The sequence below is a fragment of the Anticarsia gemmatalis genome, chromosome 22, assembly GCF_050436995.1.
Source record: "Anticarsia gemmatalis isolate Benzon Research Colony breed Stoneville strain chromosome 22, ilAntGemm2 primary, whole genome shotgun sequence".
Classification (NCBI taxonomy): domain Eukaryota; kingdom Metazoa; phylum Arthropoda; class Insecta; order Lepidoptera; family Erebidae; genus Anticarsia; species Anticarsia gemmatalis.
The window spans coordinates 8,466,420-8,482,593 of record NC_134766.1 but is presented as its reverse complement, the minus strand read 5'-3'; the positions used below and the strand labels follow the sequence as shown (position 1 = coordinate 8,482,593).

Sequence of the window (16,174 nt, the reverse complement as noted above, 5' to 3'; positions counted from 1 at the left end):
AAAATTCTGATTGTTGTATACTTCTGTTAGCCGAGAACTTTGCTAAGTTGTTGAACCATAGACAAGTACATCTTATAGGCTTCCAAAATCATCGATCGCTCTTTTTTTGTGACCATTTATTATAGACCAGAATACAGTCGAAATCCTTTTCATAACTTTTATTAAAATGTAAAACATAAAATACATAACTGCACGTTTGGCTCAGTGGTTTAAGCGGTCACCTCGCCGCAACAACCATAGCGCCGCGTGTGGTGGGTTCGAATCCCACCCGGGACAAATCTTTGTGTGATGAGCACGAGTATTTGTTCTGAGCCTGGATGTTAATGTATCTATATAAGTATGTATTTAGAAGTATATAAGTATGTTTATCAGTTATTTGGTTACCATAGTACAAGCTCTGCTTAGTTTGGAATCAAATGACCGTGTGTGAGTTGTCCCATAATATTTATTTATTTATTTATTTTATTTACATCAGTTTCCTTTAATTGATAGAGAGATTGAGTGAAAATTGATAAACGAGCCTTCTTATCTTTGCGTTTCCTTGATTGCTTGTATGCGTTTGCTTGAGTTGTGCCAAACCGTCAACCGAGAATGGATGATGACAATTGTAGTATAATATTACTTATCAGGCATCCGGTACAAAGGTTAAAAAGTAAGATTTTTAAGACGGCAGCATTAATCACCATATTTTTTAATCATTGTGAACTAAAAATTTAAACGCCTGCAGAAACATTTATAACAACTAGTAGCTTACTTGACGTTGCTCAAGCAAAACTTGCAGGCACCTTACTCAATCTTAAGGTTAAGATTTTTATATAATAAGCTTTATTTTCTTTCTTTTCTGTTAAAATGTAACTGTTCGAGGTAGACAACTAGTTTAACATAATGAGATGATTTAATAAAAAATTAATAAGTTAATAAACATTATGATAGCTTGTTATTCCGATCCTTCTCCACAATTCTATTGAGACGATTTATATTTTATTCTATTTATATTTTTAACACGACAACACTGAAATATTATTTTGTTGTGTGGTTATTATTTCATCATAAATTATACATACGTATATAGGGGAAATAATTTGATGAAAGGAAAAAAAACATTTGTGTAAAAATACAATTTATTCATCAGATCTTGTAAATCCGAAAAAATCAATAATAACTTTTATATAATAATCTTATCTACAGTTTTAGAGCCTGGGTTTACCAGCCGAGTAGCGTCATCTATATGTTAACAACTTAAAACTTTTGCTTAAAAAATTATAAGAGCAAGATGGATACTGTAATTCAACGATAAACGCAGCTTCAACCGAAATTTCGTGTGTTTCTTAGCATTATTCGAGTAATTTTTAAACTTCGTTTAAATTCGCTTGTTATTTAAGTCCTCTAAACTATAATTCGTGAAAGTACAAATCGAAACATTGATTTTGTTAAATATTTGTAATTGTAATGAAGAAGCATAGTAAGCCTATGTACGTATGTTTCAATCGTTACTACATATAATCCTAGTCAAGCTGTCAGTCGGTTTAAATAATTTTGTTATTCAGTTCCGTATTAAGAAATCAGACAAAGTCTTTCCTCATAGTGGACTCTTTCTAATATAGTTTGTATGTAAAATAAGAAATCTTGAAAAATACTATCTGCATCAAAATTAAGCAGTCACAGCCATATTTGCGAAAGCTATCATTACAAATTAGCACCAGTTTCTATTATTTCAATACTACTGGACGAAGGCTTCTAAAGACATCATCGTAAGCCTTCATCCAATCTTCTATAAAAATCTGTACAAAACCATTTATTCAAAATTTTGAAGATTTAAGCTTCAATTTTTCTTTTGCTCTTTTTCAGGAATAAACTTTGAATGGCGTCAACGGATAGGCCTTTGGTTTCTGGTTGATAGTATGCGCAGTAGAGAGCACCGACGAAGCCGACGATAGAGAATGCGTAAAAGAGAGGTCCGAAGCCGAACTCTTCGACCACTGGAGTGAAGATGACCAGGGTTATGAAGTTCATGCCCCAGCCGGTCGACATGACGATACTGCTGCAGAGTCCTCGCACCTGAAAATGGATAAAAAGAATTAGAAACAACTGCACAATAACTTTGGTAAGGTTTTGGATTTAAGTATCAACCTGCCCTATTATTGGAGAAGAGCCCAGCATCATGACAGTAATATTTGACGTTTCATTTTTACTTTATTTAAAACCACGTGGATTTGTTGATCGGGCATTGTAGTAACGTCAAAAACTTGAGTGTTTATCATTGGATATAAATTTTAATTACTTGTTATTGTCATTTCTGCTTGAACAAACTTTAACGTTGTTATTTTTGTCGACATTTGCCGACGAAAGCGTTGCTCACGACGCTTTCGTCGGCAAAAGCCGACCGTGATGGTCAAAGGGTTCATCCTCTGATGATCTAAAAGCTACAACGTCTCTTCCACAAAAAACACACACAAAAAATGTTATAGTGTACTCATATGAACAAAAAATAATACTGACCTCAGGCAAGAACAGCTCTGCACTGAGCACATATGGTATGACAGCGACTCCCACGTTGAATATAAAGTTGTACACATAGATGAGGAGCGCGGTGAACCAGTGAGGTGCCCAGTGGAACTGGATCTGTGTGGCCAGGACCAGCGTGCAGACTGACGAACCGACGCATGTGGAGATCATCAGGAACTGTGGAAAGAATATACTTTATCATTAAGAGCATTATAGATGGGTGACTGCATAGTGGTATTTGAACTGGGCGTCTCCGTGCTTCGGAGGGCTCGTAAAAAGTCGGTCCCGGCTGTTGTCTACTTTTTTTTTTGCGTCAGGAAAATGCATTACTGCATGTCCCGCCCCAGGGAGGAAAGCGGGGGTCTGTCGGGCTCTCCCGCCGGCAAGGCGTTCCGGCTGACTTGGGCATACCGACTAAAAACCTGACGGTGTTCCTTCTGCGGTCACCATAACGTGGCCAGGACGCGGTACCTCCGATCGGATACTCCGCGTCCCAGCCGGTGACGGCCCGCTTTGTAAGGCTGTTGTCTACTAAGATAACAGTCGTTAAGTCATGTCAAAGGCCTCTAGGGCGGCTTGAACAACTTTGACACTAGGTTGACCACTGACCATACGACAAACAAACAAACATTAAGAACAGTCTTTTTTTTTAAAGACAACTCCCGCACTAAGAACTGCTGTTGTGTCGCGGGGACTTTTACAAACATAAAAGCAACGGACACAAAGTACAACCGAACCCGAAACAATTATTTGTGAATCGCAAAAATAATTGTCCCGTGTGGGAATCGAACCCACGACCTCCCGACGCAGTGGTCGCGGCGTGGCGACCTAAACCACTGCGCCACGGATACAATGCCACCTAGAACCTTAAAAACAGTTAATTAATCTCTATTTATAATTCTTCTGTAAGTGTGTATGTCACTGAACTTCTCTTAAACGACTGTACCGATTTTGATGAAATTTTTTGTGTGTGTTCAAGGGAATCTGAGAATAGTTTAGATTCACAATTTTGTCCGCTGGACAATGTTTTTTTATTTATTTTTTCAGGGTCAGCTAGTTTTAGTATCTGCTGGTATCTTCACCTTTCTCCCAAGCCGGTCAATGAGCAAAGCACCAATAACGCTAGCGATCAGCAGCACCACAGCTAAGAAGATGGAGCACTGGTTGGAGTCCAGTGACGGGACTGCTTCCTTGAACAGTGTCTCAGCGTACACTTGTATCGCAATGTTGCCCATGAGGATCATCACGGCCATGCAGGCTACCGCGGTAATTAACGCTCTTATTGTTGTGTTTGATCTTTCTGTAAAAATATAACGTATTACTATTACATTGGGAACCTAAATATATAAAAACATAAGATTTTCACACAGAAGAATGCAAAGACCCAAGCACGACACTTGTTACGACTCTTACTAACCTAAAAAAGGAACCGTTTTTGGAAGTACTTAAGGTACAATTTAATACTTAATTTCAGATAGCGTATTCAGAAAACCATAAAAAACTAGTTTTAAACGTTGAAAATTTATTGCTTGACATTTTGGCCAAATAATTAAGCTCTAAAAGAAAAGTAAAAATACTTGTTTTCAATACTGGCTTAAAAACCATAGACAGTGAGACTTTAGTACAGCAGTAAGCGAAAGTACAATACTTTTGCTTATTGCTCTACTATTTAAGTAAGTGAAACTAAACAAACTTACTTAAAAATTGCCATTCCGATAGTTGTTCTTCTGGTTCTGTTTTGGGAATCAAGTCCTTAGTGACCGTAGATTCTGAAATCATAACACAAATTTAAGTTTTACAACCAAACAATGAACTGTTAGGCTTGCTACACACATCATATGTATATACATATAATATGTGTAGATGAACCCGATCGGCACAAGCCGAACGAGTGAGACATATCAGTTTTGCTGTAGCGCAATTCTGTATAATCTGTACTGTCGAGTACCGAAAGTTTGACATTTAGAATGTACTGCCAAAATAGTTCCTACGTCACGCGCGTTCACCCATTAGAGGCGCTGATCAGATTTTCATACATTTCTCGATGACAAGCCGGTTGTCGATAGTCGATAGTAGTAGAGAATCGAGCTACTGTGTGATAAATATTGCCGAACCGAACGTGCCGAAATAATCAAGCTTTATATCACTGACTTCCTTCGTGAGAGGCTGAAATTCATTGTGCGTAAAAACCCCAGTAAAGGCGTAACTAATCTCGTGACGTCACTTGCTCCCACATATTCGTAGCGTGATTGGTGGGGATTCTTTTTAAACACTAGTAAAAACCATAATATACTTTATCTTAATACATTATTTGGAGAGCATAACGTGCTTGATAAGAACTATAAGTATAATTACTAAATACATAAGCAAATATTGTTCTTGCATAATTATTATCAAGTTGTACAAATGTTCGCTTGCGTTCCAGTTTTTATCGCTTCTCAAATCCGTTGGAGATCAGTAGCAGGGTTGGCGATAGAACAAACACTTTATTTTCAGATTTTTTGAAGCAGATGCACAATACTGTACTTTGTTAACTTTCAGGAATACTAAACGCAGTTTTCAATTAACTATTTTAGGTAAATTTAATTCTATAGTACAACTTAATGAAGAGCTTTGGGATGCACGATTTATAGATCAAAATTAATAATTCTGTGTATTTCCAAAATAAAGTAGCTACATCAAAAAGGCCACTGTTAACTGCATATGTCCGCAGTTTAATGACGTTCTAAATTCAGAATTTTGTGCACAAATAAGAGGCTGTCTACTGATTAATAATTGGACTACAGTAGGCTTGAACTTTTGAACAAACTATTATTTATCAACTTAGCCTTTTTTCAAAACTATGTTGGAGTCGGCTTCCAGTCTCACCGGATGCAGCCAAATACCAGTGTTTGTCTGACCTCCACAACCCAGTTACCTGGGATATAACACGATACCCTTCGGTAACACTGATTGTCAGACTTTCAAGCTTCTGACTACTGTTAACTACTGTCAAAGATCTTCGAAAATGAAAGCCGGGACCCACAATTTAACGTGCCTTCCGAAACACTGAGAAACACGATATGCGTAAGATGGTCACCCATCCACAGAACAACCTCGAACGTGGTTTAACCCCAGAGATCGATCCGCGCTGTTGTTAACTAAGCCACGAATGCTTATGCTATGCTTTTTATTTGTAGATTACTGTACACGTACCTCCTCCTCCCTCCAGCATCTTTTCAAGTCTCGGATCCAGTTGTAGTTTTATCTTAGCAATTTCCACTTCCACCTCCTTTGATGATGGGCTCGTCTGTCTGTAGAATGCTATTGAGAGTGCAGCTTCCTGGAATACAATAACACACAAAGTTTATCGAACATGTACACAGATTTTACACAGTACAAAAAAGTCTATGTACTAATACAAGGAGCAAACTAATAGGTTTTCGTTTATGGCGCACAATATGAACCCCAACGCACATAAATTAAGACAAAATTGTCTTCATTTATAAATTCGTGGAAAATATGTAAAAATTGTTTGTGACTAGTATATGCAAAGTTCACTAACTTCAATAAAACTAAGAATAAACTACTTCAATAACCCATAAAAAATGCTAATTCCAGGTTCGTATCTGTTGTCGATAAATATAACTTAAACTTTCTCCCTATTCAAATTCCTTCCATCTAAATAACCATAAATTAATCAAATTAGTAGTTTTTTTTTTTTTTTTTTTAATCTTTATTTAATAAGGGCTTTTAGCTCTACGAGCTTAAGTCAGCCCCATTACAACAAAAACAAACAAAAATCTACGCTATTGCAGCTTCTTAAAACTATGGAATATAAAATTATACACACATTTGGCTTCTTTACTAGCTGGGTAAACTAAAATACTGCTAAACATTCCTACATCTAAAAAATTTAAATTTAAATTATAACAAAGCTCTTGCCTTTCTACATTGTTTCGAGTGCAGTATAAGAGTATATGTTGGACATCTTCTGGTATATTACAAATCGTACAATTTGGAGACAAGGTTTTCTTCATTAAAAATGCAAATTTATTTAACGGAATATGGCCTGATCGCAATCTAAAAGCAGTTTTAAGTAAATTTCTATCCAATTGAGCATTAATAAACCAAGGAATCCGAGGAGGCTCACTCTGCATCGTCTTATACCATATACCTTTTTCCCTACTTCTTTCATCAAAATATTCCCTAAAAGTCTCATAACATATGTTTTTGAATTTTGTAAGCACTTCTGTGTAATGAGGTAAAACAAATAATTCCGATCCACCCGTCGCCGCTAACTTAGCCAATTTGTCAGCCTCTTCGTTACCTCTTAAACCTATATGAGATGGAACCCACTGCAACCTCAATTTAACACCTCTTTTATTTAGATCACAAATAGTGTTCAAAATTTTGTAAGCTATTGGAAATCCTCTACTGCAGCCAGATGCGCAACATTTTAAATGATATAAGGCACTTTTACTATCCGAAAATATAACACAATTCTCATACTTCTGACTTCTTATATAATCGAGTGCTTCCGAAATTGCAATAAGTTCTAAGGACATAACTGACACCACCCCAGAAACTTTAAACATGGCAGACTTATTTTGAAAAGAATCAAAGTAAGCTGCTCCTAGACCAGTTGTACTTTTGGATCCGTCGGTGTACAGTTTAAACCATCCAGCGTATCGAGTAGCTAACTCACTAATTACATCAAATTTAAGAACACAAACGTCATAAGAACTTTTAGGGCCCTTTAAACATTGCAAATCTAAACTTATAATACTAGTTATCTCTATAAAACTCACCCAAACATTTAAACTAAATAAATCAAGAAATATTGAATTATGAATTTCACATTGTCTACACTTATTATATACAGTCAAAAGCAAAGGTTTTCTTATCCTGAGCCAATTATTATCATTGCTAATGGAGCTGAGACCCTCCAAGAGCTGTACAGTTTTATTACAAGTCCAAGACATACTTTTTATACAATATTTATAAGCAAGATACATTCTTCTCACAAATAACGGTGGAACACACAGTTCACTCTCCATAACGTGAATCGGAGTACTCTTAATAAAGCCCCCGACTATACGAAGGGCTTGGTTCTGGATACGATCCAGTTTAAATAAATGTCTTTTTGCACTATTATCAAAAAGAAAACAGCCATAGTCAATTCTGCTTCTAATTAAAGAAATATATAGCGTTCGCAAAAGCTTAGGGTGTACACCCCAACCCGGACCAGCTAATACTTTTAGGACATTTAAAAATTTTGAAGCCTTTTCAGAAATCTCATTTACATGTTTACCCCATCGTAACGACCTATCCAACCATAATCCTAAATATTTAACACTATCTTCAACTACAATTGAATTACCACCAATATTAAGAGCTAACTGGTTCCTTCTATAACCTCGACTAAAAATACATAATTTTGACTTGCTTGGCGACATCTGAAGCCCTATATTATCGAGCATTACTACCATGCTATTCAAAGCTTTTTGTAACTCTTCTTCACAACTATTGAGATTTTTATCGCTAAAATACAACGCAAAATCATCCGCATATTGTGCAATCCCCACATTTGAAATATTATGACATATGTCAAAAGTGGCTATGTTAAAGAGCAAAGGAGAAATAGGATCTCCTTGAGCTAAACCTCTAGTTGTACATCGCACTTCTTCCACCTGTCCCTTGTTCTCCCTTCTTATTCTTAACCTTCTTTCACTTAAAAAACTCCAAAGATAAATACAAATCCTATCGCCAACTCCTAAGTTATCTAGTATCCTCACTACTTTATCCACTAAAATATTATTATACGCATTTTCGATATCGAGGAAGCAAGACACTGTAGGGACATTATTTGAGAACCCTAGCTGTATAGAACTAACCAACCGCGACAAACAGTCCAAACATGACTGAGCCCTTCTGAAACCACAAGTATAACTCGATAAAACCTTCTCTTTTTCAATATACCATTCCAAACGTCTAGTTATCATAAGGTGAAAAATTTTACATAAGCAAGAGATAAGAGATATCGGTCTAAGTTTGACATCAGAGGCTACTTCAGAACCAGCCTTTGGAATGGGGACAATCAAAATGGTACGCCATTGATCTGGTACAACACCTAATCTAAAAATTGCATTATATATACTTAACAGAAACAGTTTACCCGAATGCGGCAAATTATAAATCATGGAGTAGGTGATCCCATCACTGCCCGGTGCAGTATCTTTCTTGTTGAGACAAACCTCCAACTCTTGTAGTGTAAAAACTGAACTAAGCAAAGAATTGCTTGATACAAAAGTAGGCGGACAATTTGCAACTGAATCTGGAGTAAGGGAACGTAATAACTCTTGCTCTTTCTCCTTCGAAGTACTAAAACTAGACTTCCGATATCCCTTAACCCAGCGCATGCTGCTCCACATATCTGAAACTGATGTACAACCATCAATGCTATCACAAAATTCCCTCCAACTCTTAAATTTGGCTTGTTGAATTTTCTTTCTAGCCTCCTTAACTTTGGACTCAAACTTTTCAAGATTAACCGGAGTTGGATTTCTTCTAAAAACACTTAATGCAAGTCTACGTTCCGCAACGACTTTCGACAACGACGGACACCAATACGGTTTGGGCTTAAATTTTCTAGCAGGATCATTGCTAATCTTTATTAAGGGAATGTGTTTATTAGCTGAAGAATTTATAGTATCAAGGAAATAATTATAACATGCTTGAACGTCGGTTTCAACCCAACTTAAACTGTCAAAACATATGAAATAGTTATCCAATTCCTCTTTATATTTTTTCCAATTAGCAAGTTTGAAGTTACGTTTTCCTACACTACCCAAACTATCACCACGTTCTACCGAAACTTTTATAACCAAATGATCGCTCCCCAAATTTTCATTTAATGTTTTCCATGAAAAATTAACTGCTACATCCGAAGAAGCAAAAGTTATATCAGGAGATGATCTTTGTAAAACACCATTAACTAACTTGACTCTTGTAGGGTCTCCATTATTAAGAGATACATACCCATGTTCCAATGCACTGTCAAATAAAAGTAGGCCTCGCTGATCAGTTTTACACGACCAATTTGTATGATGACCATTAAAATCACCCGCAATCATTGTTTTCCTAGGTGCAATACTAAAAATTCTATCCCAATCTGCCTGAGATGTGCTAACAGTTGGAGGACAATATATACAAATAATATTTTCTAAAAAATTACAATTCAAAATCTTAATATGAATTATTTCAATACCTGGATTGATGCCGCCGATGGAGTAAACATGTGTCTTCAAAGATTTATGTGAAATGATCGCTACGCCTCCATAAGAATCAGAACGGTCCTGGCGATACACGTTATAACCGTTCACCCGTAGATTGCTGTCCATTTCTAACCATGTTTCACTAATCAGAGCAAAATGAACCTTTTCTCTAAATAATAATGTTTCAAAATCAACTAATTTAGGCCTTAAACTTTGTGAGTTCCACTGAAAAATATTTACATTAAATTTATCCATTACAAAAATTAATCAACTGTCCAACGATCTCTCCACTGTTAAACATACTCTTAAGAAAATATTTACATTCATCCCAAATAACTCTAAATGCCAACTGAATCTTTTCTTCAAGGGTTTTTTCTGAAGTAAAAATATTCTTTAAATGCCAAATTAAATTCAGTAAGTCAAATTTTTTTTGTTTAGCACTATTAGGTTGTTCTCCAGACAATTTCTCAAATTGTTCTGACTGTACAAAGCTGGGAATGGACTCAAACAAATCCACATTTTCATTCCGACTGCTTTTAGTCCTTGTGCTCTTTTCTTTTCGTTTGCTGTTGCTTTTGCTGTTGTTTGGTAATATCGGGGAAGAAGAATGAATGTCTTGCTGGCCATCTGAAGAACTATGCACCACAACATTTGCTTGAACAACACTGCTGTATGTCCTATTCCCACTTGGCAAAACGTTGCTCAAGTCAATAGGTTTCTCTTTAACCATTCTCTGAGGTACTGACTTCTCTCCTTTATTTTTCAAATAAATTTCGAAAGCTTTTTTGTAAGTGACGCTCTGGTTACTCATAATAAAACGAATCGCCTTCTCCTGCACAAATCGAGGGCAACATTTGTCTAGAGCCATGTGCGAACCCTTACAATTAGGACACTTAAATACAGCAATATCACAGTTCACATGATCCAAGCCACATTTGGGGCAAACTATTTTACTCGACGAACAATATTTCTTTATATGCCCAAACTTCCAACATGCAGAGCACTGTGTAACTGGAAAGACATATTTCTCGACGGTAAATTTACACCCGTATGCGTAAATAGACACGGGAGGATGTTTACTCTTGAAGGATAACCTCAAAGTTTCGCTGTCAACCCATTGATGATCTCCGTTCAATCTCTTCAATCTTTTCACAGACAGAATGTCACATGACGCCAAAATATTTTCTATTAATTCCTTCTCATCAATATCCAGATCAACCCCTCTAATAATACCATATGTCAAATTAATATCATCAATAAGCTGAGCACGTATTTTCTTTTCAATTAATTTTTCACAGTTGGCGAGCTTTTCTGCTTGAATTTTATTACTGAATCGGACAAATACTTTATATGGGCTTTTATATTTAATTTTTATAATGTTCATAATACCTTGATCACGAATAAATCGAGCCAAAGCCATCTGCTTTGGTAAAATTTGTACCGATGACAAGGATACTTCATATTCGCCTCCAACTCGCATACTCTCCTCAGCATCCACGAATGTTTCAGATGAATTTATATTATTTTCAGCTGAAAAACTTCTGAACAACTTCTTCTGCTTTCTCCTACAAACCGTAATATAGCCATCATCGCTGCTGTCTTCACTATCCCGGGCTCTCTTGTCGCCCTTTTTATTCCTGTTATCGTCATCACTGAGGTCGCCCTCCTCCATAACAATGACAATTATATATTATTATCTATTTACTACTTATTAAATCCAAAATATTGCAAAAAATATAATTTTGGAAATAAAATTGAAAATTGTACACAACGTCACGTCAACGGACCATAGACGAATGCAAATTAGTAGTTATTACCTACCTTATCTTTCCCATTCTGCAGCAAATATACAGGCGACTCTTTCAGCAAAGATACCAACAGAATATAAGCGACAGCCACCGACAACTGGACGTAGACCACGTGTGTGTACGAGAGATACCCTCCAATCACATACGAGACCAGTAGACCGATGAAGTAGACGAACACTACTGAAGAGGTCAATGCCCCCCGGATGGAGTCGTGGGCTATTTCAGCGATGTAAATTGAAGAGGCCGCTTGACCTGCTGTCCCGAAGCCGGCGAGACCCATAGCGAAGAGGACTAGAGGGACCGAGTTTGTTAGTGATATTATTGTCCAGGTTGTCTGTAATTAGAAAAAGTATTTCGTTATTAAGTGTGAATTAGATTTCGGAGATTTCGTTTACTTTGTCAAACATTTTGACAACAAAGCAATCAAAACTGCAATCAAACGATTCTGTATTCAGTAGAGGGATTTTTTTGACCAATCCTATTTTCACTGTTCACTTACAGAACTTCAGAATAGTCATGAAATTTTCTTCATTGATGATTTAGGTTTAATAGGTACTTTTAAAGGGCCTATAGCCACTTACGCGTTGTACTAGCAATTCTTTCTTTTCCTATCTCACAATTCGGTTAAAACATTCATGTTCAGGCGAATATTTACCTACACATGTTTAGTTTTGCCACCCGGCTAGGCTATTAATGCCAATATGTAGCAAGGGTAAGTCAAAACTAAAATATCTAATTACTCACCACAAAAGGCAATCCAAACATCATAGCAGTGTATTTCCTCCCCAATCTCCTCAAGGCGACTCCACAGAACGGTGTGATCATGAACGCGCCGATGTTGGTCAAGCTGCCAAGGAGTGTGACGTGGACTGACGTCATAGGTTCCGATAGAACTGTCTCGTTTGACGCGAAATTTGCTACATTGTAGGAAGGCCAGGCAAAGACGAACCCGGTGAGGCCAGTGAGGAAGGCGACTGGAATAGAAAGAAAAGTAGATTAGTATATTTTGGTTAATCACAGTTTTAATAACACTGCATCTTAATTCCATGGTTAAACTGCCACTGCTGGGCAAGGGTTTCCTCCCGGAAAGAGGGAGGAGTTAGGCCTTGAGTCCACTATGCTCGCCAAGTGCAGGTCTCGACTTCGCATACCTTCAAGATCTGTTCTAAGTTCAAAGAACTCTCAAGCGGGCAAGGTTGCATCACGCTGTTTTCAAATGATAATAATTTCTAATACACACATAACTTCGAAACTCAAGCTTTCGTTATTGGTGTATTGCACCGGGTACGAACTTCCAACCACTTGCATAAGAGGTGCCACTTTAGCTTAAAAAGTGGAATTATGATAAGTAACTGTTTTCATATATTTCTTTGCAACTTTATCTCTCAGAAATAAAATAAACCTTACTGTCGGATTTTATTGACAATTGTTAGATTTATCCAGTTATAATCTTTATCATATTATTATTAACGTTACTCTGTCTTTTAACTATATAGCAGTAATTATCTGATCTCTTAATGAACATGAATAAAGATAAATCTATGCAAAGAAACTACGTAAAAGGAGCTTATATTTTGTATTACCTAATATAAAATTACGTCTTTTATCGATCAAATTTAGTCATTTTCAATTACGTTTTGTATTAACTTCGGGCTGCCCTTAAGTTCCGACATCTAATCCCGTTGCAAAAATGCTTGTAAGATATTCTGTCAAGAAATTTATAAAAGAGCCTGACCTTTCATTGGTCGTGTCGAACTAGCACCGTAGCATGAGAGTCAGGGAAAATAAACCTGTGTGATACTGTGTATACAAACGAACCTACACAATCGGCCGCTTGAGCAAGCCCTTACACAGATGTCTAATTTAAATTAAACTAGCTGACCCGGCAAACGTTGTTATGCCATAAAAATTAAATAAAAAAACATTTTCCAGCGGACAAAATTGTGAATCTAAACCATTCTCAGATCCCCTTGAACACACACAAAAAAATTCATCAAAATCGGTCCAGTCGTTTAAGAGAAGTTCAGTGACATACATATATAAAGACTAGCCTCCGTCGCCGTCGTAGCCGTATCATATAACATTCGATTTTGTACAGTAGGTACAATTTTCGGTAGAATCTTCATATAGGAAGTTCCTCATGAACCCACTAATAACATCATACCGGACTACCGTATGAATTAAAACGAATTTACTATGTTTGTTTGTTTGTCGCTTCAAGCAGGTTTCAATGACCGTGGCCTCGAGGCTAATGCATGAACTAATCGTTTAACACTTAAATTACAAAAATCGTCGCAATATCGTAAATCAATCAAAAATAAACTTCCTATTTCGACATTGTATCGGTTAAAAAAATAATTTTTAACTTACAAGTTCCGAAGATAAAACTGTTAAATACATGTTTTTCATGATTTTTTCTTCGGCTTCACATTGTAAAAGGTACTCTTTATTATAAAATCTGTTATAATAATTTAGATAATTTTGGATTTAAAATAAACGCTCTATATTAAGAGTAGGTATAATTGGTCGGACATAATCACGCTTCTATTTGCAGTTACCAAAGAGTTCCAAAGCTACGTTAAACGCTAAACGTTTGCAAATTAATCCGCATCGCGACTGAATAGACAGTCCAACCGTGGAAGAGACTTAACCGCACAAAGTCGCATCGCAGCATTTCCGACGCAGAAATCTACGTAGCAAATCGGCATCGCGCTGATTCGCGATTTCATGCCCTTAAGGTGTAAGACTATATAAAAATCCAAATCCGTTCCATCTCCCTCAGATACTTCATACTAACTTGTCAAAGAAGCCATCCCTTGAACGGCGGCAGCCCTATACGTCACTCGGTCACTGTCCATCGTGCGTCACTCACTATTGCCAACTGAGGTGTGAACTAACAAATTGTACTCTTGTCTTGTATAAATAGTAGTGTTATCCTTTATTGATGTGTCATTTGATAACGCGGTGAGTGTGCCTTGTTCTCGGCTGTAGAGAGTAATTGTGCAATTTTAGGCACATCTAAAGTTTGGCAAAAATTGTGCTATGACTCGACGAAATTGATGCGAAAATTGCATTGCTTGCTGGATAGTAATTGGTTCATCATCATGTCAGCCAAATAATGTCCACTTTTTGATATAGACTGTCTCCATAAATTGTCTCAACCCGTTTAAATTTCTCATTACCTCTGTGACGCATTCGGTAAAAGTATGCGACTGCCACGCAAAGATCTCGGGTTCGAATCCTGGGTCATGCGAAAAGCTATTTCATTGCTTTTCTCTTAAGAATTTTACAGATTGCCTGGAGCTAGGAAATGGAGGTTGTAGGCCTCTGTGCCTCAGAGAGCACGTAAAACCGTCGGTCTTGCGCCCGACCTTCTGGTCGTATCGGTTTAGCCGCCCCACCGGGATATGATTGTTAGGGAGCAGAGAATGTACTTATGTATAGTACACCAATTGGATACTATAAACTATAAACCAACTCCTAAAGTACGCTAAGAACAGACCACTTTTTCTATCAGCCATAAAAAACGTCTTTGCAAAATAAAACACAGGTCTTTTTTTCAAACTACCTTCAAACCAGTTTTCAGTGGCGACAATGAACATTTTACCCTATTAGATTAGAAGCACAATAACGTAATATAAATCTCAGATAGTGAAAGATGATGACACTGTTTGCGAATTAACTTAGATAAATTGCAACTTTACAAATAGTTTTGCGTGCATTTTATACCCAAAGTAATTTCTAAATAATAAAAGAAGAATAAATAAAATTAATCAGTTTTCAGAAACATAATTCATTAATGTAATTCATACAAAAAGCTCAGACGGTCATATACATTATATTATAATACACAGTAAATAATACATTATATTATAATAAAAAATACGGTCTCTGATGGATTTTCGCTATTGTTCGATTATACGATGTTTCGATTAAAATGCCTCTTGTCGCTAAGTGGTTAGTTACAGAGTGGTTTCTGTCTCATCTAATATTTAAAACTTCTTATTAGCTTTTACCCATTAGGGCATTATATTAGCTTGCCTTAAAAACATTCAGGGCTGGTTTGAATGAAACCTAGATCAATGACATTGCAACGCTTAAATAAATCGCATCATAAAAATTTTCCTTACTCATTTATATTTTTTTGTTTGCGGGGACTTTTGTAAACATACAAACAATGGACACGCAGAACAACCTGACTCGAAACAATTACTTGTGGATCGTGCTAATAATAGTCCCGTGTGGGAATCGAACCCACGACCTCCCGACGCAATGGTAGCAGCGTGGCGACCTAAACCATTGCGCTACAGAGGCAGGTATTTCACTAAAGCTAAGCATGTTTTCCATTCATAGTGTTTAAGTGTATATAAACACCATTAATGCATTAGTAATGATACACTTTCTTTTCCATTTCCATTTACCCCATTGAAATGTTACATGAGTTTTACATTTCTTAGAGGACGCAATTTTATTTTTGGAACATGTAGGGGGGGTCAATAGAAGCTTAACTTGAAGTTTGTGTGGTCGCCACTCTTGTCCCCCGGCCGCCATCTTGGAAAAGGGGGTGGAAACACTTTTTTCGCTATATCTCGGAAACAATGCGTC

The 16,174-nt window shown here is 36.8% G+C and overlaps 1 protein-coding gene across 1 annotated transcript; it reads right to left on the bottom strand.

Moving 5' to 3' along the window:
• Positions 1-1,110: 1,110 nt before the first annotated feature.
• LOC142982862 (facilitated trehalose transporter Tret1-like) lies at positions 1,111-14,468 on the bottom strand. Its single transcript, XM_076129563.1, has 8 exons — positions 14,367-14,468; positions 12,314-12,543; positions 11,583-11,903; positions 5,701-5,827; positions 4,203-4,274; positions 3,588-3,805; positions 2,500-2,682; positions 1,111-2,058 (listed from the first exon to the last, which is right to left on the bottom strand). The coding sequence occupies exons 1-8, from the start codon at positions 14,425-14,427 to the stop codon at positions 1,816-1,818; spliced, it is 1,455 nt and encodes a 484-aa protein (XP_075985678.1). The 5' UTR covers positions 14,428-14,468; the 3' UTR covers positions 1,111-1,815.
• Between the last annotated feature and the right edge of the window lie 1,706 nt (positions 14,469-16,174).

Bases quoted from the DNA above. Each gene is read 5' to 3' on its own strand.
- LOC142982862 (XM_076129563.1), bottom strand. From the start codon at position 14,427: ATGGACAGTGACCGAGTGACGTATAGGGCTGCCGCCGTTCAAGGGATG. The intron at 5,828-11,582 runs GTAGGTAATAAC...ATTGTATTCCAG, and splicing joins TGCAGAATGGGAAAGATAAG to GAAGCTGCACTCTCAATAGC. The intron at 3,806-4,202 runs GTAAGTTTGTTT...ATATTTTTACAG, and splicing joins ATCGGAATGGCAATTTTTAA to AAAGATCAAACACAACAATA.